At 43.2% G+C, this 27,080-nt stretch overlaps 2 protein-coding genes across 15 annotated transcripts in view; one reads left to right on the plus strand and one right to left on the minus strand.

The window, feature by feature from the left end:
• Positions 1 to 2,456: 2,456 nt before the first annotated feature.
• On the plus strand, positions 2,457 to 4,487 carry LOC135982466 (uncharacterized). Its single transcript, XM_065589269.1, has 2 exons — positions 2,457 to 3,369; positions 3,916 to 4,487. Exons 1-2 carry the CDS (start codon positions 2,829 to 2,831, stop codon positions 4,383 to 4,385), a joined length of 1,011 nt encoding a protein of 336 aa, XP_065445341.1. The 5' UTR covers positions 2,457 to 2,828; the 3' UTR covers positions 4,386 to 4,487.
• A 5,345-nt stretch (positions 4,488 to 9,832) lies between these two features.
• Positions 9,833 to 27,080, minus strand: part of KIF6 (kinesin family member 6) — a 378,942-nt gene continuing 361,694 nt past the window's right edge. For 8 of the 14 annotated variants that reach the window (XM_042848514.2, XM_042848511.2, XM_042848513.2 and 5 more), the window contains 3 exons: positions 25,545 to 25,639; positions 18,190 to 18,279; positions 9,833 to 11,067 (listed from right to left, as the gene is read on the minus strand). In XM_042848514.2, the coding sequence (XP_042704448.2) occupies positions 10,908 to 11,067; positions 18,190 to 18,279; positions 25,545 to 25,639 (345 nt within the window). In that variant the 3' untranslated portion in view covers positions 9,833 to 10,907. Of the gene's footprint in view, positions 11,068 to 14,370; positions 14,478 to 15,474; positions 16,246 to 18,189; positions 18,280 to 20,815; positions 20,995 to 25,544; positions 25,640 to 27,080 lie in introns of those variants that run through there. The other 6 variants (XR_010599843.1, XR_010599844.1, XM_008174761.3 and 3 more) reach the window with 4 other exon arrangements.

Below are 27,080 nucleotides of genomic sequence, written 5' to 3' on the forward strand. Positions count from 1 at the left end.
TCTAGTTGTTGAATTGTTTCAAATTTCCTTTTATTATTGGAGTGGTTTTTATTCCCTAAGGTTTTGTCTACACTAGCAAGTGTTTGCTGGTACAGCGATACAGGTAGAGCTATACTGGCAAGCCCTCCTGGTGTAGATGCAGTTTATACCAGCAAAAGAGTTTTTTTTGCTGCTATAGCTGAAACCAGTTCATCAAACAAAATAATCTATAGTTGCAAAAGCACTGATTTCTTCACACCCCCAACCAACATAGCTACCATGGCAAAACTTGAGAAGGCTTAAGTTTCACAGCAGGAGTAGGAGAATCAGGGCCGGCTCTAGGCAGCAGCAAACCAAGCACGTGCTCGGAGCGGCAGAATTCCAGAGGTGGCATTCCGGCTTTTTTTTTTTTTTTTGGCTTGGGGTGGCAAAAAACCTAGAGCCGGCCCTGAGGAGAACCTACAGAGCACTCTTTTGAGGTGCAAGAAATATGAATATCATGAACATACTATGATTCTTTTCGCATGACAATGACCTCTGGCAATTCTCAGGCCTGGATTTTGATCTCACATCAGTTTTATACTCATGAAATTTGATTTACTGACATGTATCAGTGAAGGGGGGGAAAGAGGATCCTCTCTTTTGGAAGAAATGGATGAAAGAAACGGCAAAGTTTTGATTATGCTTTTCTCACATAATTTCTATAAACAAATACCTGTTTCCTTAAATCTTACTGTTGCTCAGTCTCTGAACATTGGATCAGGTTGTTTCAATTCCTCACAGAGATAAACTCTTAAAACCACAAACTATCTTCAATTCATGCAAGGCCAATATACAGCCCTAAGTGCAAGTATGCTCATTATAGCATTTGTGTTGAGTGAAGAGCTTCAGATATTGAAGGACATGTCTAGAGTGCCATCTCAAGTGCACTGCCCCTAAGAACAAAGAAAAGTAGAGGTAGAAGTTAAGCATTCCTAGTTTTATTGTGCTGGCATCAGATAGATTCATTGGTAATAACTGGTATTATAATTCTATGTGACGCTGGCCACACTGGTGAGGTTCCATAACAAATATTAGAGGAAGTGAAATGGAAAAAATTGGAAAAAGACCATTTACAATTATTTAATCCAAAACAAAAAATGATTAATGTAAAATCATATTAAAAAATAGAAATTGGATTTTTTGTGGTTATTAATAAAATGAACATTAAAAAGAAATACATTCTATATAGAGACACCAAATGTGCCTCAGAGAACAAGTCATGCCTGGAGTTTCATCTCGTCAACATCCATATTCTCCAGTTGAGCAGATAGAACAATTAACATTTACAAAAGCTTAACACTTTATCCGGCTGAGGTGCATTCAGTTTATACTACGGACACTAAACATTTCCACTCTAAGATTGGCTAAACCAGAAGAAGAATAACAACTTTCAGAGAGAGGCTACTACAATACATACTGGTGATGCCATATGTGTGAATCTCAGTATTCGATTCCTAAGCCTATGTCATCATGGGTTCAATTCTCTTTACAGGAGATGCTAAGCCTGTGGCTGTATCATCTTTTCCTCAGAGTTCCTGTAGCTATTGTGGCCAGGAAGCAGTGGAAGGGGGGTGATCAGGCGCAAGAGTTGGTGAGCACAAGGCATCCACATGGATGTCTCTGGCCTCTGTGTGCAGCCCTGGGGGTTCACCACAAATGGGAGCAGGCTTTGTGGCCCTTTCCATGAATGTGTGGACACACTTTGGCCCTCCCAGAAGTGATGATGCTATTGGGGAGCTCATTGAAAATCCATCTTCTCCTCTGGTAAAACCAGTGGAAGGGGATACGAGGGTAGAAAATGTCTGTGTTGTACCACAAGAGAGGATGATGTGGCCTCTGGTGCTTGGCACAAGGTCCTCCTGGGAACATCTGCATGGCACCCAGCACTGTACTGCTATTGCCCCAAGACATCTCTGCAATCAAGGTCTTTGGATTTAGAAGACAGTTTGCTCTGGTTGGAAACATTAAATAAACAGAATTTACTATATCTACAAGTTTGCATAACCACTGGCTAGATATCACGGTCAATAGACAGTACTCAGTCATGCACAAAAACCTCTTTACTTAGAAAAACTGTTTTACAGGTGACTAGGCAGGCTCAAATCCAAATATAAACGGATGCCACTGACTGTACCTTCCTCTTGGTAAACACCAGGGCCCTTTCCAGTGACTCAGGAGATTATCTGAAGAGGTTTCAGTGGTAGTCGTGTTAGTCTGTATCAGCAAAAAAATGAGGAATCCTTGTGGCACCTTAGAGACTAACAAATTTATTTGGGCATAAGCTTTTGGGGCTAGAACCCACTTAATCAGATGTATGAAGTAAAAAATAGAGGAGCAGGTATAAATACATGAAAGGACGGGGGTGCTTTAACAAGTGTTAGGTCAGTCTAATGAGATAAGTCAATTAACAGCAGGATACCAAGGCCTGGTCTACACTTCGGGTTTAGGTCGACTTTAGCAGCGTTAAACCGAATTAAGCCTGGACACGTCCACACAACGAGGCCCTTTCTTTCGACTTAAAGGGCCCTTTAAACCGGTTTCTTTACACCACCTCCGACGAGGGGATTAGCGATAAAACCGGCCTTTGCGGGTCGGAATTGGGGTAGTGTGGACGGAATTCGATGTTATTGGCCTCCGGGAGCTATCCCACAGTGCTTCATTGTGACCGCTCTGGACAGCGCTCTCAACTCAGATGCACTGACCAGGTAGACAGGAAAAGACCCGCGAAGGTTTGAATTTCATTTCCTGTTTGCCCAGCGTGGAGAGCACAGGTGACCACGCAGAGCTCATCAGCACAGGTAACCGTCATGGAGTCCTCCCAGGATCGCAAAAGAGCTCCAGCATGGACCGAACGGGAGGTACGAGATCTGCTCGCCATATGGGGAGATGAAGCAGTGATAGCTGAACTCCGTAGCAGTAAAAGAAATGGAAAAGTATTAGAAAAGATCTCCAAGGCCATGAAGGACCGAGGCCATAACAGGGACACACAGCAGTGCCGCGTGAAAATTAAGGAGCTACGGCAAGCCTACCACAAAGCCAGAGAAGCAAACGGAAGGTCCGGAGCAGAGCCGCAAACTTGCCGCTACTACGCGGAGCTGCATGCGATCCTAGGGGGTGCAGCCACCACTACCCCAACCGTGTGCTATGACTCTCTCACTGGAGAAACACACAGGGAAGACGGTTCGGGGAACGAGGAAGATGACGATGGAGGTACTGTAGGTAGCTCACAGCAGCAAGGAAGTGGAGAAACCATTTTCCCCAGCAGCCAGGATATGTTTGTGACCCTGGACCTGGAACCAGTAACCCCCGAACTCACCCAAGACCCTCAGGGCACACAGGAGACCTCTGGTGAGTGTAACTTTGTAAATATTTGTAAACATTACAAAAAAAAAGCAAGCAAGTCTGTTAACGTGTATGGGGATGGAGCGGAAATCCTCCAGGGACATCTCCAGAAAGCTCTCCTGGTTGAAATGGGGTGATTTTATTAAGGGGGACATTCAGAGGCGCCCGTTCCTGCTATTCTGACCAGAAATGTTCCCCGCTGTTAACCACGCGGTGGGGGGGAGGGGTGAAGTGATCATCCCAGAGAATCGTGTGTGTGTGTGTGGGGGGGGGCTTTACTTGTGTTTGTGCCGCATGTTAACCGGGAAACCGCAGCCCCCTCCTTTTACATTGAAACCCCATTTTAAATGGACAACCCAATTCATCCTTGCTATGGGAAATGCGCTGCTGTTTGCAACCTTTCCCGCATGCTAAGAAGGTTAAAATAGCCAAAACACTGTGGCCTACGATGGCTGCCTGCAAGCCGAAATATGCGACCTTGTAATGAAAGAGTGTACCCATTGTTCCCAAAAATGTGTCTTTTTTAACCACCTCTCCCTTCTCCTCCACCAGCTGCAAATGTTTCTCCTTCGCAGAGGCTCGTGAACATTAGAAAGAGAAAACGTAAGACGAGGGACGAGATGTTCACGGAGCTGCAGATGTCCTCCCACGCTGATAGAGCACAGCAGAATGCGTGGAGGCAGTCAATGTCAGAGATGAGAAAAGCCCAACATGAACGAGAGGAGAGGTGGCGGGCTGAAGACGATAGGTGGCGTCAGCTTGCAGACAGACGGCAAGAGGCAATGCTCCGTCTGCTGGAGCATCAAAGTGATATGCTCGAGCGTATGGTTGAGTTGCAGGAAAGGCAGCAGGAGCAGAGACCGCCGCTACAGCCCCTGTGTAACCAACAGCCCTCCTCCCCAAGTTCCATAGCCTCCTCACCCAGACGCCCAAGAACACGGTGGGGGGGCCTCCGTCCACCCAGTCACTCCACCCCAGATGATCGCCCAAGCATCAGAAGGCTGGGCTTCAATAAGAGTTAAAGTTTTAAAATGCAGTATGTCCTTTTCCATCCCTCCTCCCCCACCCATCCCAGCTACCTTGGCAATTATCCCCCTACCTCTGTAAGGAACTAATAAAGAATGCATGAATGTGAAAAAACAATGACTTTATTGCCTCTGCAAGCGGGAGGGGAGGGGAGGGTGGGATGGGGTGGTTGGTTTACAGGGAAGTAGAGTGAACCGGGTCGGGGGGGGGGGGGGGTTGGAGGGTTCATCAAGGAGAAACAAACAGAAGTTTCACACAGTAGCCTGGCCAGTCACAAAACTCGTTTTCAAAGCTTCTCTGATGCGCACCGCGCCCTGCTGTGCTCCTCTAACCGCCCTGGTGTCTGGCTGCGCGTAATCAGCGGCCAGGCGAGTTGCCTCAACCTCCCACCCCGCCATAAAGGTCTCCCCCTTACTCTCACAGATATTGTGGAGCGCACAGCAAGCAGCAATAACAATGGGGATATTCTTTTCGCTGAGGTCTGAGCGAGTCAGTAAACTGCGCCAGCGCGCTTTTAAACGTCCAAATGCACATTCCACCACCATTCGGCACTTGCTCAGCCTGTAGTTGAACAGGTCCTGACTCCTGTCCAGGCTGCCTGTGTACGGCTTCATGAGCCATGGCATTAAGGGGTAGGCTGGGTCCCCAAGGATCACGATAGGCATTTCAACATCCCCAATGGTCACTTTCTGGTCCGGGAAGAAAGTCCCTTCCTCCAGCTTTCGAAACAGAGCAGAGTTCCTGAAGACGCGAGCATCATGTACCTTTCCCGGCCATCCCACGTTGATGTTGGTGAAACGTCCCTTGTGATCCACCAGGGCTTGCAGCAGCATTGAAAAGTACCCCTTGCGGTTTACGTAGTCGGTGGCTTGGTGCTCCGGTGACAAGATAGGGATATGGGTTCCGTCTATGGCCCCGCCACAGTTTGGGAATCCCATTTCAGCAAAACCATCCACTATTGACTGCACGTTGCCCAGAGTCACTACCCTTGCTATCACCAGGTCTTTCATTGCCCTGGCAAATTGGATCACAGCAGCCCCCACCGTAGATTTGCCCACTCCAAATTGATTCCCGACTGACCGGTAGCTGTCTGGCGTTGCAAGCTTCCACAGGGCTATCGCCACACGCTTCTCAACTGTGAGGGCTGCTCTCATCTTGGTATTCTGGCGTTTCAGGGCAGGGGAAAGCAAGTCACAAAGTTCCATGAAAGTGCCCTTACGCATGCGAAAGTTTCGCAGCCACTGGGAATCATCCCATACCTGCAGCACGATGCGGTCCCACCAGTCTGTGCTTGTTTCCCGGGCCCAGAATCGGCGTTCCACGGTATCAACCTGCCCCAGTAACACCATGATTTCCACATTGCTGGGGCCTGTGCCTTGTGAGAGGTCTATGGCCATGTCAATTTCCTCATCACTCTCGTCGCCGCGCTGCAATCGCCTCCTCGCCTGGTCCGGGTTTCGCCTTGGCATGTTCTGGCTCTGCATATACTCCAGGACAATGCGCGTGGTGTTCATAGTGCTCATAATTGCCGCGGTGATCTGAGCGGGCTCCATGATCCCAGTGCTAGCTATGGCGCCTGGTCAGAAAAAAGGCGCGAAAGTAGTATCTGATGGACCAGGAGAAGGAGGGCGGGAGGGAGGGAGGGAGGGCCGAGTGACGACATGGCGTACAGGTACAGGAACAGGGAGAAACACAAACAACTGTCACACAGAATGGTGCCCCCAAAGATTAAACTGGAAACCCTGGGCTTAGCAGGCCGTTGATTTCACGGAGGAAGGGGAAGCAAATGAACACAGAACAAATCTATTTTTTACATCTTAAGGTGGCAGCCGACGCTGCAGCATGAGTGACAGCCATACCAATACGACGATGATGGTTACCAATCATAAAATACCATCATCTGCCAAAAGGCAAGGGGCTGCTGCTGTGTAGCAATGCAGCCCCACGTCCGCCAGCACCCAGCATCGCCCTCGGCCTCTTCTGGGTGCTTAGCAGACAATACTGGGCAATTGGCAGAAAATAGTATATTATGACTGGTAACCGTCATCATCAAAACAGTAGCATGTCTGCCCAGGTGGCCATGATTGACAGCCATACCAGTATGACGACGATGGGTACCAGTCATAATATACCATCGCCTGGAAGGGGCTGGTGCAATGCAGCACTACGGCTGCCAGCCCCACGGCTATCACTCATGCTACACTGTCTACCGCCAAAAGGCAGTTAGCAGCTGCTGCTGTGTAGCAATGCAGTCCCACGTCTGCCGGCACCCAGAGGACATATGGTGACGGTGAGCTCAGCTGAGCTGAGCGGGCTCCATGCTTGCCGTGGTATGTTGTCTGCACAGGTAACCCAGGTAAATAGGCGCGAATCTATTGTCTGCCGTTGCTGTGACGAGGGGGGGAGGGGCCTGACGACATGTACCCAGAACCGCCCGCGACACTGTTTTGCATCATCCGGGCATTGGGATCTCAACCCAGAATTCAAAGAAAAGGCGCGAACCGCTTCTCGGCTCGAGCTGTGGCGCAAACGTAGTATCTGACGGCCTAGGGGAAGGAGGGAGGGGGGCCGAGTGACGACATGGCGTACAGGCACAGGGAATTAAAATAAAGAACGGTGGCTGTGCATCAGGGAGAGACACAAACAACTGTCACAGACTGGTCCCCCCCCAAAGATTAAACTGAAAACCCTGGGTTTAGCAGGCCGTTGATTTGACGGAGGGAGGGGGAAGCAAATGAATACAGAGAAAATCTATTTTTTTACATCTTAAGACGACGGTGCAGCGTGACTGATAGCCCTCGGCATCTTTCTGGGTGCTTGGCAGCAAATACGGGGCGGTGTATGACGATGGTCTTCAGGCCTATTGCACAATCGGCTGCTCGGGGAAGACTCTGCTAACGTGCGATGACCCGACTTGTAATAGACTGGCTAACAGTCATAATACACCATTTACTGCCAAAAGGCAAGCCCCACGGCTGCCAGCACCCAGATCGCCGATGAAGGCTACCAGTCTACTGCACCGTCTACCGCCAAAAGGCAGTTAGCAGCTGCTGCTGTGTAGCAATGCAGTCCCACGTCTGCCGGCACCAAGAGGACATATGGTGACGGTGAGCTCAGCTGTGCTGAGCGGGCTCCATGTTGTCTGCACAGGTAACCCAGGTAACCCAGATAAAAAGGCGCGAATCTATTGTCTGCCGTTGCTGTGACGGGGGAGGGAGGGGCCTGACGACATGTACCCAGAACCGCCCGCGACACTGTTTTGCATCATCCGGGCATTGGGATCTCAACCCAGAATTCCAAGGGGCGGCGGAGACTGCGGGAACTGTGGGATAGCTGTGGGATAGCTACCCATAGTGCAATGCTCCGGAAGTCGACACTAGCCTCGTACTGTGGACGCGGTCTGCCGACTAGAGCACCTAGAGCATTTTATGTGTGGACATACACAATCGGCTGTATACAACCGATTTCAATAAAACCGGCTTCTATAAATTCGAACTAATTTCGTAGTGTAGACATACCCCAAGAGAGGAAAAATAACTTTTGAAGTGGTAAGAGAGTGGCTTATTACAGACAGTTGACAAGAAGATGTGAGTAACAGTAGGGAGAAATTAGTATTGGGAAAATTAAGTTTAGGTTTTGTAATGACCCAACCACACCCAGTCTTTATTCAGGCCTAATCTGATGGTATCTAGTTTGCAAATTAATTCCAGTTCTGCAGCTTCACATTGGAGTCTGTTTTTGAAGGTTTTTTGTTGAAGAATTGCCACTTTGAGATCTGTTATTGAGTGACCAGGGAGATTGAAGTGTTCTCCTACTGGTTTTTGAATGTTATGATTCCTGATGTCAGATTTGTGTCCATTTATTCTTTTGCGTAGAGACTGTCCGGTTTGCCCAATGTACATGGCAGAGGGGCATTGCTGGCACATGATGGCATATATCACATTGGTAGATGTGCAGGTGAACGATGCTGTGGCTGATGTGGTTGGGTCCTATGATGATGTCCCTTGAATAGATATGTGGACAGAGTTGGCACCAGGGTTTGTAGCAGGGTTTGGTTCCTAGGTTGGTGTTTTTGTTGTGTGGTGTGTAGTTGCTGATGAGTATTTGCTTCTGAAAAGGGACTATCAAGACAGGTAGCATTAGTATGGTACAGTCAACCCAACTGTCATACAGAAATAGGAGCTACCGGTATCTAGAAGGTGCAGTCTTTATGTGGTGGTCACTGAAAAAATGGTGGACAAGTAATTTTGGATTAATGAGTAAGCACGTAAGATGTGCAACTTTTTGTGTCCCCAAAACCAGCTGTATTGTGGAAGTATCCAAAAGGTGTGGCAGGCCAATTTTCAGCATTCCTATCTAGTTGTGTAGTTTCATGTTACTAGTTATATTCTCAGCCAGGCACATCATGAGCATATTGGCCTGATTCTGATCTCACACCATTCCGTAAATTGGGAGTAACTCTGCTGAAATCAATGGAGTCACACTGACATAAAACTCGTGAGAAATCAGAATCAGGACCATAATATTTTGGATTGGGGAACTGCTAGATCTTTTTTCTATCTCTGATTTCTATGATTACATGGCAACATCAAAACACAACGTTACATATGAAATCAAGTGACAGTGTCACACAAGATCACGTCAGGACAATTGAAGGCAATTGACAAATGTGTGTAAGTCTCAGAAGAAATGACCAATTTTCCTAATGCTTCTTTTCTGGTAACCTCCAACATTTAGTATAATTGCAATGGGGATTTTACTAATGACGGGAAGAGATCTCCATGTAACTGAACAGCAGTACTAGACTTTCAAAGTTGGCCTTCTGGTTCACTTCCCATGATCTTGCTTAAATGACCTCAGTTTGGTGGCCCTGCTGGATTCAATGCTGCCATATAAACATTAATTCAGCATGACTGGCCCTCTCTGCTCAAGAGAAGCCCTGCAGAGGAACAGCTTGTGGAATGCATTCCCTAATATAGGGGTTCCCAAATTATGATCTGTGGGGAACTGGCTGATCACAAGGTGCTGGCTCTTCTCCTTGTCTTCAGCTGCTACAGTGCATTAAACAGTTTTCTTCCTCAACGCCTCCAGGAACCAATGACAGGGGGTAGAGACCACACCCCTGCCAGCAGCCAGAATGGGGTGTGTTTGTGTGTATAGAGTAACATTCCCAGGAAGATGAGGGATAAAGACTTTTGCAGAAAAAGGAGTGTTTTGGGTCCTCCAGAGCAGGAAGAACTATGTCCCTTCTGCTACAAGTGATCAAAACCTCAACCCCCCTCGCTTCCTCACTGACGATGAATAACCATAGACTTGACCCCCACTTCAGCTTGTGGTTGCTAAATTCTGTGCAAAACGTACTGATTTCTGTGGCATTCATGTTGATTTTTGCAGTAAACTGAAATGCATGGAAATACACTGCTTTTTTAAATAATAGATTACATTATTGATCATACTTTAATTGTTTATTTGATGAAAACCAGTGGCTTTGAGTATTTTCCAATTCGTTGCATAATTTTCAGTTGCTGCAAAATGTAATACCATTTGAAGTTGAAGTTTATGCCCTAAAGAATACATGACTCCTACCAATCAAGTTATCTGTATTTTGTACATGAATAACAAAGAGCTTTCAGATTTCATCACTGCAAGTTGCTCAATAGCATGAAACGCGGTAGTTTCAGTCTGAAACTCTGTACATTTTGGAAACTAAATTTTGCTTTTATGTTTTAGATTTGCTGTAATCTGAAACTGAAAGTGAGACATGGGGTTGCAGAGTGGGGTTATACAAAGAACAGTATTTGCAACAAAACATTAAAACTTTACATTTACATTTTCATATTTTGTTTGGATTCTGCAAAAATTGTCTTGATTTTACATTACACCTGCAAGATATCACTGTTTTGTTTTTTTTAAACCTGGACATTTTGGGGACGATACATTTTTACATTAAATTTAATGGATCCAAGTGAAAGACCTAAAATTTCTGGAAACTTTGATTTATGAAATTTCACTTCAATGCAGATCAGTTTTCATATTATAATACGTGATCTCAAAATTTCAGGCATTTTGTATGAAAACTGCCTTTCTCACAAAATAAAACAAAACAACAAAAGTGATGTGCTGGCATTAGTCAATGGTCCTGAATAAAACTCTAAATTTCATGAACCAAATATTTACTATTTTTGCACAGCACAACTGTGAAACCCACCTGGATCAAACCCAACAATGTTTGTACAAACATCTGTGGACAAAACTGTTGAATTTCATATAACTACATTCATAGGCTTCCAGAGTACAATCAGAAAAAGAGAAAAAATTGCATCAGCAGCAAAGAAATGTTTCACTTATAGTAGTGATGGAAAAGTGGTTTTAAAAAGTGCTAATTGTGATGTTTTACAAAATAACCATAACATTCCCAATAAACAAAACGGTTTTTTTCCTGTCCAGTTGCTTCAGTTGTGCTTGATCTTTGTCCATGCTGAAGATCTGATTGCACAGGTTTGACATACACAAGTCATTCATTTTTTCTCAGTCAAGCTGCAGACCCAAAGTGGTGAGTTGTTCCTGGTTCTTAAAGAGAGAAGGTGGGGGAAGAGGAGAGATTTTTGAATTGTCCATATTTCTTCATTTACAAAGGGAGTATTGGAATGCAACAAGAAATTCACTTGTTCCCCAAGCCTGAAAGGAAATAAGGACACTGTTAATCAGTCTGTAGTTCAAGACATTGTCATCAATTTTAAACCAATGGCTACTCCACAGACAAAAACAGATGCAGGGCAAGAAGAGGTTAGAATCCAAGAGTTTTAGGCCAACATATTGACCTCCAACTGTTTTCACTTCGCTACCCCAAGAATGAAGGGTGAAACAAATTTTTATGCTCACAGAGCAGCCCTTTGTAAGTAACTTTACTAGCTGTGTTGCTCTTTTTCAAGAACGATAACGTTAGCAACCCCAGCAAGCTACTCCAAGGCGGCTTGATGAACAGAGCGATATCCAAAGAGTGTAAAGTGCTGCATGTGTGCCTGCTTTAATTAATGTCTGTTTGTAAAGCTCAGAGACATGAATGGCAATGATCTGTGAGCGCCTAACTAATCTCCCCCTGGGACCCCTTCAAAGAGGCCATTTTCCACTGTATTACTTTCATTAAGGATGTTGTGCATTCCCACGCTGATGCCTTTTCTATTTATGAAACTTGTTTTCCACACCATTGGCCTCTGCACACATTTTATCCTCTCTTTTCAGCTAATACAAAGCAGAGCCTTTGATGTGTTTCTGGGCTATTGATAGCATGGAGCAGTTTCAAAGGGCCAGGGTCATTGAAGGAAGGGAGAGGAAGTATGATGACATCTTCCACGCCTTAGCAGACTTTGGTTTGGCTCAGACAATGTTTTCTGCCGGAGTCACCTGCAGCGATTTCCCATGAAGAAAACCAAGCTCCATGAGTGAAATGGAACAGCCTTGGAGAAAGCACCATTATGGAAAAGAGCTCAAATGTTTACAGAATGGATAAGCCTAAAAAGGTTTGGACTCTGGGTAGGCAGTATGGCTTAGAGGATAGAGCACCGGGCAGGGACTCAGAACACCTGGGTTCTATCTCTGGTTCTGCCACTAGCCTGCTGGGTGACCTTGGGCAAGTCATTTCACCGCCCTGTGACTCAGTTTCCCCATTTCTAAAATGGGCATAATGATACTGATTTTCTTTGCAAAGTGTTTGAGATCTAAGAGCTAGTTATTATTATTGTCTGCTTTCCCAAAGCACCTACTTTGAGCAACTCCCTCTTCCTGCCCACTCAGCTTCCTCTGAACTTTACCTGAGATTTCTTTACCTAACAAGCACTGCTCTGGGCCCTCTTCTTTTCCTTTGCCTTGAGCCAGCTGCTCTCTGTGGGCATTCACCCACAAAAACTTATGCTCCAATACTTCTGTTAGTCTATAAGGTACCATAGGACTCTTTGTCGCTTTTTACAGATCCAGACTAACACGGCTACCCCTCTGATACTCAAAATCCTCTGTTAGTTAATCCATGAACAGTCACTGCAACAGTCACTACTATTGTCTACTGCCTTTAGCCTGAATGTATGTGTGGTTAAGACTTCCTTTGCATTGGGAAGCACTGGTGGTGAAGGTCAGGAGAAGCAATGGAGAACAGAGATAGCAGGATCCTAAGACAAGGGGCTCTCAGAAAGGCTGTGTATGTGTCTGAGGGATGCGGAGAACTGAAATAATTTAGGGCCAAATCCAATCCTGTGTACTAAGGGTGTGCTGGGTTTGGGCGAGAAGTGAACAGAGGCGTCCACCTGGCTTTCGAAGGAGAGCTCAAGAGAGGGACCCATCTACTGCAACTGGTGAACAATCTGCTGGCTAGGAACTTTGCTAGGGCCTAGTGCATATACTGTAATGTACAGTGCTTAGCAGGCTGTACACTTCTGTAAGTCACACTACACCTTCTAAGTCATCCTACACTGTACTGCCAGGCTGGCTGTGGTCAGGGCCGGCTCCAGGCACCAGGCACCCAAGCACATGCTTGGGGCGGCACCTGGTAAGGGGCGGCGGGGGGAGCGCGGCGCGGCATTCTGCGGGGGTGGGCGCTCCGGCGCTCGGCGGGGGGTTCCGTCGGCGCTCGGTGGGGGGCGGGCTCTGACGGGGAAGGGGCAGCGCGGGGCTCGGCGCTCGGGTGGGGGTGGTCCGGTGGCACTCGGTGGGGGGCGGGCTCCGGCGGGGGGGGGCAGCGCGGGGCTCGGCGCTCGGGGGGTAGTGGTCTGGCAGCACTCGGCACGGCGGGGGGGCGGGCTCCGGCACGCCGTGCTCGGCGGGGGGGGCGGCGCTCTGGGGGGGGTTCCGGCGGCGCTCGGTGGGGGGGTGGGCGGTGCGGCGCTTGGTTGGGAGGACTCGGGGGGTGGCGCTTTTTTTTGCTGCTTGGGGCAGCAAAAAAGCTAGAGCCGGCCCTGGCTGTGGTAAGCATCATGCACGTGGTATCACACTTAGCTCCATAATGTTTATAACTGAACTCTGGCACAGTTTAAAATGGGTTGACCATCCTCTGTTCTGTAGGCGTCTCTTTCAGACACAGGTAGGCCTGAAACGTAAGTTTATCAGTTTTTTTAAATCCTAGCCTTCTTTGAGATCCACACATGATGCTACATGATGGCCTATAGACAAATAACAAGCAGGTTAGGGAAGGCAACTGACAGATACAATCTTGATGGGCTTTCAGAAATGATTTCATGACAAATTGTGCCCTTGTAATTCAAAGTTCATTTTTTGTATGTTATAAACGGGATGAATCTTGAACCTTCTAAAAGCCTTAGATGTTTGCTTTAAATGTTGCTTTTTTCTGTAGCCTGGCTAGTAGGTGAGCTGCCTACAAATTCAACTTTAACGTCTCCAGAAGAAGCTTGACAACAGCCTTACTAAATTAAGACAAAAGGGAACCCAAAGCCTAAGTGTGCTGAGTGTTTGCTTTGGATGGGCATAAGGTGGCTGGATTTGCAGCCTGTGTGTATTTACCTGAGAGTTATTCCTGATAAGCAGAGTGATACTAAAGCACCACTCTGTGATAACGCTAACACCATCTGCCAGGGGCTGATAGCTTGCAGAGTAATGCTGTCATCAGCACTTGAGCGGTGATGGAAAGTTATTGCTTCAGCAATCACTGCTGCTTTCATCTTCTCTCTAATTTGCTACTGTCATTAAAAACTGTTGTAAAAAAACCCAAACAAACAGAGAAGAAACTTTTGTCTTTATTGTGATGAATTACTTCCAGGCCACCTCTGGGTGCCACTGCTGTGTGCCTTCTACCTACTGCCAGTTTTATTTACTTACACTGTAGACTGAAATTTACTGCTCACCTATGACTACTCTTACCCTCTGATTTAGTGACAAATACCCAAAGGGGATTTACATTAGCATTGATATATAGATATATGCATTACTGCTATATCAGAGAGTTCAGTTTGGCCTAGTACGTTTAACAGGGTTTACCTTTCTTCTGCAGGAGATTCTGTCTGGCTTTAATGAAAGCCAGAATGTCAGCATCAGTCTGGCTGTCTCCAGTGAGTGGGATAGACAAACTTGAACTCTGGGGGGTCCTGAAATAAGCAAGTATATTCAAGGACTCAGATGAGTAAACAGACTGATTCTATATTCTCTATTCCCATCTCCTTTTTTTTCTGTTTGAAAAAAAGATAGATTTAAGGGCTTTCTCCTTAGGTTATGTTGGCAGAAGCCAGCCTAAGTTAGGGCAGAATCAAGCCCATGGCGTTTTAACTTTCTGATCTGTATATGCTTTTAAAATACATCTGGATTCCCATAAACCTAACAAACTGCAGCCTGTTTAGTTATTACATGCCCTCCCCTCACACACACACACAGAGTTAAAAAATATTTTAATGTCAACCCACAGAAAATTACTGTCAAGCAGAATTAAATAATGCAATGAGGTTACTAGAGAAATGATGGGTGCATCTGTGCAATGTGACTCTTTGCTACAGAACTGATGCTGCTATTAGCATGGGACAAATCTGTTGCCTCCTTGCCTCCTAGAGGCAAGTGTGACGGGTTGGATCACAGAAACCCCCTTGGGAGCTGCCACCCGATGTGCCAAGACTACCCCTGCTTCTGTTTTCCCTGCCAGCTCAGGACTCCAGCACCCTGTCTTGCTGAGCCAGACACTCCTGTTTGGCTCCAGACACAGATCCAGAGTCTGAATCACTTGTCCCAAAGCTGCAAGTTTACCTGAAAACAGCTCACAGTAGTGTGCTTGTCTTTAGCACTCAGATGCCCAACTCCCAATGGGGTCTAAACCCAGATAAATCCGTTTTACCCTGCATAAAGCTTATGCAGGGCAAACCCATAAATTGTTCGCCCTCTATAACACTGATAGAGAGATATGCACAGTTGTTTGCTCCCTCAGGTATTAATACATACTCTGAGTGAATTACTAAATAGAAAGTGATTTTATTAAATACAGACAGTAGGATTTAAGTGGTTCAAAGTAGTAACAGACAGGACAAAGTAAGTCACCAAGCAAAATAAAATAAAATGCGCAAATCTATGTCTAATCAAACTAAATACAGATACTCTCACCCTCAGAGATGTTTCAGTAAGTTTTTCTCAGACTGGACACCTTCCAGGCCTGGGCACAATTCTTTCCCCTGGTACAGCTCTTGTTGCAGCTCAGGTGATAGCTAGGGGATTCTGCATGATGGCTCCTCTCCCTCTCTGTTCTCTTCCCCCCTTTATATATCTTTTGCGTAAGGCGGGAACTCTTTGTCTCTCTGGGTTTCCACCCCCCCACTGGAAAAGCACCAGGTTAAAGATGGATTCCAGTTCAGGTGACATGATCATATGTCACTGCAAGACTTCATTACTCACTTGCCAGCACACACATATACAGGAAGACTCACAGGTAAATACAGCCATCTGCAGACAATGGGAGTCATCAAGATTCCAAACCATCATTAATGGCCCACACTTTACACAATTACAATAGGCCCTCAGAGTTACATTTTATATTTCTAGTTTTAGATACAAGAGTGGTACATTTATACAAATCAGATGATCATACTCAGTAGATTATAAGCTTTGCAATGATACCTTACAAGAGACCTTTTGCATGAAGCATATCCCAGTCACGTTACATTCACTTATTACCGTATTTTCTCTAAAACTATCTCAGTTACATTATATTGACTTATTATCAAGTTTTTATAAAACCATATAGACTGCACAACGTCACAGCAAGCTGAGTGAGCATTCCATGGAATAGCATGTCAGCATGGATGTACATGTAGAACTAGATTGTGGATCATATGATGTTCATGACATTTGCCAGAAGTCACTGAAGCCAGGACAAATCTAGGGGATAAAGAGCAGCTTACTGCAATTTCTTTTTGTCTATTTAAGTCCCAGTCCTGCATTGAGTCCCTGTGCCCGTGTGGTTAAGTCAGGGCCTTACATTATAAATTCTTTGACACAAAGATCATGGATCAGATCTTCAGCTAGTATAAAATGGCATAGTTCCATTGATGTAAATTTACACCAGATGAAGATGTGGCCCTATGCCTTCACATTGGTTTATAGATGAACTAGTCCACAACTGGTACCATAATAAATACTACTACCACTACTAACATTTTCCAAATAGAAACTATCATAATCAAAGCACAATAAAAATATGGAGAGGAATCATGATTATATAGACATTCTACTTTTTAAAAAACTCTTTTCTAATTTTGGTTTTCTCTACAGCACTCAAGTAACTATTATGGCAGAATATAATCTTGGCTGATATAGAACAGATGTCTGATATGCATGTTTATGTGCTGCTAATTAAATCTCTAGTTAGTAAGTAGTAGTCTGCTGGCACAGAACCAAGATGGCAATTGTACAGAAATTGTTACAAACTCCACAAAATGTCTATTTTTATCTAATTAACAAGGATATTCTAAAACTCCAACAGAGCACTATTTCTTAGGATGATCTTTCTAGTAGCTATTAGTGGAGACATCTGTATAAAAACTATAAGGACTGAGTAAAAACTGAGGACCTTAGGGGAGAGTCAGATATTCTCAGTTAAGGAAGCACACTTTGTCACGTGAAAGTCAACGTCCTCCTTTATGACCTGGAGTTACTGTTGTGCAGCATCTCATGGGGTCAGACGCAGGCCATCAAGCAGCCATTATCAAGAAATTATTCAGCACAGTATAGTAACTAATTCCTATAAAAGTTAACTTTTCTGTACTGTCTGCTGAATTTTGATTAGCAGCAGTGTTAACAGTGAAAAATGTACAGTACATGAGAGCAGGTGATGCCTAACTTCCTTTTTAACCTGTTTTTCCTTTCTATCTTTCACACACACACACACACACACACACACACACACACACACACACACACACACAACCACATTTCTGAAACACTGATCTTTTGGGAAGAAATTTTCCATGCTTTGCCTCTGTCCCAAAAGTGGATTATTTTGGAAAATTTGAGGAAAATACCTTCTGCTCTTTTTCCTATTGCAAATAAATAAATAAATAAAAATAAATGCTAACCACGTCTTGTTAGATATGGCTGTAGTGAAAAACGGCTTAAGTGTTAAACTTGAAGCACAGCAGGGTTATGTCTAGTTTTTTTGGGGGGTGGGGAGGGAGTGAACATAAACAAAAGTGATTCCATAAAATCTCAGTAGCCTCTGCTAACAAATTCGTCGAACATAAGGCAGCTATGCCTCCTTTGAGAAAACAATACAAATACTCACTACCTAGCCTGACAGACACAAGGATTGTTGTTCTCACTTGTTACTGGCATAATTTGCACAAAGGAGATTGTGAATGTCTTAAGGAAATACACACGGCAAAATTCTACTAAAAATCCTGCTTTAACATCCACGCCAGGGGAAAATCATGGTGGTGAAAAATATTATGGATCTCTTGATTTTAGGGACTCTGCATCCTACATTGGTCTGCAAATTCTAAGATTCCCCATTTAAAAACAAAAGAATATAAAAAGAGCCTTTTATGTTGTTCTGGTATACGGTTCACAATATGAACCAGCAGAAAACTGCCTCCAGTCAAACAGGAAGTGCACGAAAGGTGGGGAGTCACCTCTCAATATGGGTGCATGCGGTATAAGTGAGGACATAGACTCACCTTTAATTATAAAGTCAGATTCAAAATGAGCAGCTTCAGTATGTTATTAAGAGACACAGAGAGATGACAATGGATTGTTCAGGATTCTAAGGAACTGGAGACAAAATGCCAGCCCACCTTACCCTCTGAATGGCACCAACATGCTCCCTACCTTGTATTTGAAGTTGAGTTGCTGAGCCTGCTCAAGTTGTTTTTCCTACCACGATCTTCACTGGGGTTGACTCTACTGGTATCTGAAAAACTGGAGGTGGAAAATGGAGGGATAATTAAGAGTTCGTGTGGAGGAAACTTCTGGATACATCTGAAATGACTACAATGAAGCTGGTTTTTAGAATGTACTTGTTTTAACTACAAAAAACATCTTTTGCTTTCAGGAAGAAGGGAATTTCCTATCCAACTTATGTGATGATGGCACTTGCATAGTGAATATGGCCACAAAAAGGCACTCTTAGGACGTAAAGTTTTAGAGTGGCAAATAAGGTGGTAAAGAATCAGAGGAAATGCACCATTTCACTCTCTATGCAGGAGTTTTAATTTCACGATGGAGCATTTTGGTGTATTTTAGAAATACATTTTGTGAACTTTTTTACTCTCTAAATTAATACTGAGCCAAATGGTGAGGCCTTAACTCATTTTGTAGTCAGCCTTTACTCAGGCAAAATTATTATGAAACCAAAGGGAGACTGGATAAAACCTGAGTGAGGACCTATGGATCTGGCTTGTTGATCATAGCTATGCTTATTGCAAAAGGAGAGATGCCATTATCAAGGGATCTCTCAATTAGGAAGGCAGATTTCTGTCATGGGATGTCAATTTTCCCTTGTCCAGCAGCTTTCCTGTGTCTATGGGGTAAGTACATACAGCAGTATTTCTTATGCCAGTACTAAGAGAGAATTACAACATGGTGTTATTCAGAAGCAGTGTGTTTCCGCTAGGTGGTGGGCTTGGTGTATTCCCGCTTTTTTAACCCTGCAGTAGTTCATTCACTTTGGCTTATGAATTGATGTTTCTGGCAGAGAACTTGAAAAAGGAAAGAAATTTATTACTAATATTTTACTGTGTTACATCGTGCCAGGTTCAGTTTTGCAGAATATACTGTGCCCAAGAGTGTAAGTTATTTTCAAATGAGAAGCTCATAGATTATGGGGTTGAACATTTCTCTTTAACTCCTGAAGTCCTATACCATTGGTATCTGCCTACTGCATTGAAATGAAACTCACTCACTTTAAATTAATTAAATACAAAATGCAGCTTTCAATAAATGTTTAATACTTCATGCTTAGCTCACCCCATTGTGTCTGGGTGTTACAAGGGCCTCAAGAGAATGGGTAATGTGTGATATATTATTACTGTGATGCAATAACTAGGCACAAAGGAGTCCCACTTTTCTTGAATGTTATCAGATCAATACAGGATTTCAGACCTTGAGTAAAATTTTCAAAAACATCTAAGTGACTTAAAGGTGAAGTCCCACTTTCAAATGTGACTTATGCACTTAAGAGTCTTCTCTTTGACTTCCAACTAGAATTAGGCTCCTAAATTCCTAAGTCACTTTTGAAAATGGAACTTCGGCTCCTAGATCAGTTAGGTGCTTTTGAAAGTTGTTCCCTACAGTTTTCACTCTAAACATACCTGAGGTTTATTTGGGTTGCATTAGAAAAGTATCAGCTTCCTTTCTGACAGTGTCTTGAATGGCCCAGACAGATCAAGCTGCCGATTTCAAATCTTGTGGGTTACAGGGTTTCTGTGGAGTTGAAGGGTGCGAGGTATTCTGTGTAGAGTGGGCAAAATATTTGCAGCAAGATTCAAACTGCTTGAAATTTGAGCATTTTTAGTGACTTCAGTTTTGTGAGTGGTCTTTTCCCCAAACTTTTAGAGCTCAAAAGGAAATTCGCCAACCAAGGATTTTTTCCTCAGAGACAAGGTGGGTGAAGTAACGTTTTTTATTGGACCAACTTCTGTTGGTGAGAGAGACAAGCTTTTGAGCTACACAGAGCTCTTCTTCTGCAGACACATTATAATCTCCACAAATGTTCAGAAATGGGACATTTCAAGAGCATGAAAAATGGGCAAAATGGAAAACGCTACAAAAATGTTGTGAAAATATCTCCCCAGTTTCACACAATACCTATACAGCGAGTGACTCCTGCAACCAAAGGAACGAAATGTGAAGACCATAGCTGGCAAGAAGTCATCAGAGAACGCACAGGACCTGAGATTATCTCCTGTGGAATGTAAATTAAGAGCAGGGGGCCTCAAGGACAAAGCTGGAGAGCTAAAGGGTCTGTTGAGGTCAAGGAGAAAGATTTGGATGTCCATGGAGTCTGTTGGAGTTGGAGAAAGGGAGTTGGGTGAAGCAAAAGGGATTGGATAAGGTTAAGAGACAAAGATCTGATTGAGCTGGAAACAGAAATGGGAGAAGGGAACCCTCCAGAGCTTTTGAGAAGATCTGTATAAGAACCAAATTTTCTAGACTCAATGCGAATGCAACATGTGAACAAGTTCCATTCTTCACTAGCAGTTAATCTAAATATCCAATGACTAAAGTTGAAAATACAAGAATCTGATAAACTTCCTAAATAAAAACCAATGGGAGAGAGGAATCAGGGAATGCCCATCCACCAGGATGAACTGACTACTATCCTTGTCTGTTGGAGTGGAGCAGCCAAGGAGTACTGAGCCAGAATTGTACAATTTAAGATGTTTTACAGAGTTTGTAGGATGTCACAGACAGACAGACAGACAGACCCACACCCACACAATTGCAATTAACTCACAGCTTTATGCTGGTGACAGTGTAGATAAGTGAGTGCATTCTTTTTCTGATGCTTTGGGAATTTCATCAGGTATAGTTTTTAGTAAAATAGTCTCTTTTATTCTGTATTTCATATTGCTCTTCCCTTCACACTATATTTTCATTCTGGGTTTGTTGAGATATTCATAGACCTTTTTCAATCTGAAATGGAAAGATGATTAGCCTTTCTCTGTTTTCTCCCCATTGCAGAGTTTTTCATCATTGTGACTAAATTAATTTCCTTTGAATGGATTGGATTTGCTGCTTCTAACAGCCTCATATGACACTTGTTAGGAGCTGTTCACATGTTGCATTTGCACTAAGTCTAGAAATTCTGGATATATGAGATGATACATTTAATTTAGATTTGGAAACTTTTATTAGAAGATCTAGGAGGATTTACAATGAATGTTGCTGTGTCTCAGTATCACTTCATATGTACTCTAAAGATCTTATCTGATGCCTATATGCAGCTTATGCTCTTATTAGGTAGCATTTTTGTTCTTATTTGTATGCATGGATATTTTCATTATACTTCATTAAAGCTTATACAAAACCTAAGAAAATGGAACAAAAATTTATAAGTATTTTTTGATGTCTCTGGCTGTTCTAACTCATCAGATGTTGTTGACCTCTTTCTTAATAGGTTGTCTCTACACCCCCATCGCTACCAAGAATTGCAATCACTGTCTGAAATTTCTTTTGGCACTTATGCTTTCTGAACATTTCAGATTACTGTTTGCGATCAGAGAAGGTTATAAAATATTCAAAACTACCTAGCATGAAGACTTGTCCCAAGAATGGCAGAGCAAGCAAGTTTGGATTTGAAATCAATGTTTCTGGTTAAGCCTCTAGAAAATGCATGGTATAAATTTCAGCTATCTGAAATACATCAGAGATGGTAACATGAGTAAGGCACCACTAGCTCACCTGTGTAACACAGCACTTTTCCTAATCTCATGTAGAATATATTGAGGATGGCTTGTGTGTAAGTGTGTGTATATACACCTCTACCTCGATATAACGCTGTCCTCGGGAGCCAAAAAATCTTACCGCTTTATAGATGAAACCACGTTATATTGAACTTGCTTTGATCCACTGGGGTGCGCAGCCCTGCCTCCCCGGAGCGCTACTTTACCGCATTATATCCGAATTCCTGTTATATTGGGTCATGTTAAATCGAGGTAGCGTTGTATTAAACAAACCCCAGGTACTACATTCAATTCTGCTGCCACTGCAATCAATGGGATTTTTGCCATTCCCTTCAGTGGAAGAAAGATCAAGCCAAGTGGTTTTGGGTCTTTAAGGCCTGATCCTGTGAGGTTCTAAGTGCCCGTGCTCAGCACTTCACAGAACTGAGCCCTTAGTAACACAGACTAGTTTTGGTTGAGTTGCTAAGGGCTGAAGCACTGTTTTATTTAAAGGAAGATAAATATTTGGCCACAAACTTGTTAATTTTGTCCATTTAAACCTAACAAGGATTACCAAACTCTTCTTGGACTTAAGTTCTAAATTGACCTGATACATTATCATGTATTACTTGGAGATATCTCTTCTCTTTCTGCGACCTGACCATCTCTGCTACATCTAATTAATGACATTCCCAACTGCCAGAACAGCCATTGCACAAATTAAGTATTTTATTATTCTAAAATGTTTGTAAAGTGCCCCATAAACCATAATAGTCAACATAAACTGTGCATTACAGACTTGTGAGATGATCAAAGAGTTTTCTTAGAATGAATATATAGAGTTTGAGAAAGGTTACCATAGCCAAATCCCTGAGTTGTATCCTGTGATTGTTAAATGTGCCAAGACAGACATTCCATTACTTCTAATCCTGAAGTCTGCATTTGCCTCTGTTCACACCAAGGAGCTAGTTTGAATGGTTTTAGTGCGTGCTTATTCTGTCAGTGATAGTCTTACATTTCTGACGGGGAGCCCACTAAGTGTTAGATTTTATGTCCATTCCCTCTTGGATATGGCTCTCTATTTCCACTGATCTACATACAACATTACATAGTATATAATTTATATCAGCTTCCACTATTGCGACCAGTCTGCCGGATGGGTGATGGTGGTAGTATCAATTTATATGAACGTATTACCAGTTTCTTGGTGGATTGGGTAACAAAGGGCCATTTGTGAACCAGGACTATGTAACAGAGAGGGGAAGTTATAGCCAAGGTCTCATCCTACATAATGATGGAAATTAATAAGTAATGTTACTGAGTCAACTGGGTACAAGGGAATCCTTGGGCAATGAGCATTCTGCTATTCTATATTCTGAAACTGTGAAACTGGAAACTTTCCTTCTACAATGTTAAAGCCTCAACCAGGTTCCAAAGAGCAAGAGTACATTTTCATGCACAGTGGGATACTAAGCATGCAGCTCCCCCCCATAATAAAAGAGCCGTGTTTCTAATTATGCGTGCATACACTGAAAATGTACCTGTGTGAAATTGGTTTAAAGAGCTTAACATAAAATAAGATTAACTCTCCATGAAACTATGAGAAAAGAAGAACAGTGGACTTCAAAAGGTCACTACAAAAGTAACATCAAAGGTGAAATTAGATACGGGAAAACAAAATTACAACTACACTGGCTCCTCGTAGAACATCACATAAGTTCAAGGTCTCTGTCCTTACATTCAAGGTAGTTAATGATCTTGGCCTAGGCTACATAAAAATCACCTAAAACTCCAGGACTAGGACCACAGTAAATAGCTAAACCCTGCAGGCACAATGTAACTGTCTAGTGTAAGGGTAAAGTTTGTGCAGGAGAAATCATGTTTTCCCTATTATTTTTCTTCAGTTTGTTTATTTCAGCAGCCCTTTTTCTTTACCCCCAAGACAAAATGCCGTAAGCAGACTGTGATACATGGGGCGGGGGGGCAGCTCCCTTTGATGTAAACCCAGCCAGCCAGTTAGCTGTAAAATCCCTCTTGGTCTGTTCTCTGCTTGCTTTACCTGTAAAGGGTTAACAAGCCCACAGGTAAAAGAAAAGGAGTGGGCACCTGACCAAAAGAGCCAATGGGAAGGTAGAACTTTTTAAAATTGGGAAAGGAACTTTCCCTTTGTCTGTTGTTCTCTGGGCTGCAGGGACATGGAGCAGTAATGCTATAAGCAGCTTTAAGCCAGGTATGATTATAGATTATCAATTCATACCTCGAACCTACTTATCTGGAGCCTCAGATATGTAAGTAAAATTAGGGACTGTCTAAAAAGATGCAATTAGGGTTATTTCTTTTATTTCTTATTGCTTGTGGACTCCTCTGTACTAACACCAGATGCTTTTGTTTGCTTGTAACCTTTAAGCTGAACCCGCCCCCAAGAAAGCTATTTTGGGTGCTTGATTTTTGGAATTGCTCCTTTAAAATCTAGCAAAAGCCTAATTCCAGATGTATTTTTTTCCCTTTTTCTTTTTAATAAAATGTACCTTTTTTAAGAACAGGATTGGATCTTTGGTATCCTAAGAGGTTTGTGCATGTTGTTGGATTAGCTGGTAGCCACAGCTAATTTCCTTTGTTCTCTTTTTCAGCTCTTCCCCGGAGGGGGGGTGAAAGGGCTTGAGGGTACCCCACAGGGAGGAATTCCCAAGTGCTCCTTTCTGGGTTCAAAGGGGGTTTTTGGCATTTAGGTGGTGGCAGCGTTTACCAACCCAAGGTCAGAGAAAAGCTGTAACCTTGGGAATGTAATACAAGCCTGGAGTGGCAAGTATTAATTTTTAAAATCCTTGCGGGCCCCCACTTTCTGCATTTGGAGTGACAGAGTGGGGATTCAGCCTTGACACAGACATACACTGATCACTTACAGCAGTTAAATTAACTGTGGTATTTGTAACATTCCCCATTCTAAATACTGCCAATACCATGATAAATATATTACTATAGTAATAAGATTTTAATGGCACCCACTGCAGGTAGCTGTAATAATGCCATAATGCCAATTAACTGGTCTTACAGCCATGGACATACCACAATATTAAATACTTAGTGGCACACGGGAGGTAATTTGGGTGGTTCCAAAGCCAAGTACATTGTTGACGTACAGTATCTTTATAAACCAGGAAATCAGGCCATCCCTAGCAGGGGATGAGAGAAGGGGCCAAACACCACTAGAAATAGGTAAATCCTTTTCATCGGTTTAATCTTGGAGCATGTAAACTGGTAAATTCATGTGTGAACTAAGCCTCTCTCTACATATGTGCATGACATCACTCCATAAAATGGATGGATGTGAGAGATTTACCTTCTTATCCTAAAATTGTAGGCTGTGAAATCAGAAGTGACAGATGCTGGGGTGGGGAAGATGGCTGCCTTTTTTAGATACAGGGAATGCTTCCCTATTCTCAGATATCAAATTTGTTATAAAAATCAAGTGAAGAACAATAACTATAGCAACAGTGGATTTTTCACAGTAAAACAAGGTTTCACACTACAACTAGCCACCCTAAGTATTACTGCAAATAATAAGTGAAAGATAAAAATATTTCTTTTCTATCTATTTGTCCATCAGTCCATTTCATGTCCAGCACTGTGGTACCTCAGCAATACATAATTACCCAGGTGCAATACAATTTTTACTAAGCTGTTTTCCATAGAAAATGTTTGCAACCAACAGAAGAGCGGAGAGGCAACAAGCTCCAATTAATGCTGTTATCAGCTGCATAGATGGTGGCTGAGTAAGGGGAAGAAAAACATTCAGCTTACCTGTTAGCATACAGATGTTGCTGGGATTCAAGAGACTGGGGGGAAGCCCTCAGGGCACTTGCTGAATTGCTCACTGGTAGTTTCTCTTGCTGGTCCTAGAGAAACAGAAATGTGCATGGTAGGATTTTTAAAAGCACTCAACATCGGCCTAATTCTGCTCCCATGAAAGTTAATGGGAGTTTTATTATTGACTGCAATGGTAACAGAGCTAGGCCAATCCTCAGTGCCTTTGAGAATCACAGCCAAAGCCTTGTATACAAACAATGCTTTCCAGCTTAGCTGCATCCTCCTGCTGATCTTATCATTGGCACAAGAACTCCCGTAGGCATTACAAGCAAGTGTTTAGGAGTGGTTTAAGAATTTCTTAGCTCAAGTTTCAGGTTTTCAAAATGTCTCAGCAGCAGGTGTTGGCTGACTTGAGTTACTTAAGGTGTTTAGATCTATAGATAGGTTAAGGTTCAAGGTATCAAAGTCATTATTTAGTCCAGATTTCTAAATCTTCCATTGATGAATCATGAGAGGCTGATCTTGGGCCTCTCCTGTGGACAGACACAGAAGACATCCTCCAGTAGGTACAGGGATTATACTTCACAGCTCTCTGAAAGGCTGTGTTTGCAGATAGCAAGGCCATTAATCCCCTCCCCATTGCCACCCACACAGTTACAATGTTTTGACTTAACATGTATTTTGCTACCAAAACTTGCATTTAAGCTAGTTAAGTTGCCTGATGCAATATCAAGATAACAAGTTCATGAAAGTTAACTGTATGTTCAATACATTTCTTTATAATGTTTTCATAAAACTACAGTTTAGTTATTAATATAGATTTTTTTTGGAACAAAAAGAAATATTGGCTGAACATGTTAAAATTTTATTTACTAATAATTTTTTACTCAAGGAGCCAATGTTCTCTTCACATGGTCACATAATACATGGATTCCTTGGATTCTGCATTCTTCTTAATTTAGGCTCACATGTTATTATTAGTTGATCTCAAATGTTTGGGGATGATCTTCTACTAGCAGACATAATTGGGCTCCTTTCCAACAAGTTATTGCCACCACCATCTATATCTTAGCAAAATCCTGCTAGGAAAGACCTTTAGAGAAGTGACAATGAGAAAGTCCATGAGAATGATATCTCTTGTGATGTTTTTTGCTTTTGTGATATCTCTTGTGATTGTGAAGCCCTGTATCTTAGCTTGTTTCACTATGGTACAAACTTTTTACATATTATTTTAAAATAAACCTATTTAGTTTGTTATAACTACAATTATTAAACCGGGGACCTCTGCTTCTGTGGATTTCCTAAAGTTGACTACAGTATCAGTTGTGGAAGTTGGCTGGCGAGCCAGGAGCTGTGCTGGCATTCTGAGCTGAGAATAGGTGAACCACAGGGGAGCTTAGAAGTTCTGTAGGGCTACAGGAGTCATCAAAACCAGGGGAAGTTGGAAATCAGTTGCCTGTGTTGCTTTCGTGGATGTGCTACTGGTGGTGGCTGCCATGTTCCAAACGCCATGTAAATTGTAAAGCAGCA

Source organism: Chrysemys picta, chromosome 3 (genome assembly GCF_011386835.1).
Source record: "Chrysemys picta bellii isolate R12L10 chromosome 3, ASM1138683v2, whole genome shotgun sequence".
Lineage (NCBI taxonomy): Eukaryota > Metazoa > Chordata > Testudines > Emydidae > Chrysemys > Chrysemys picta.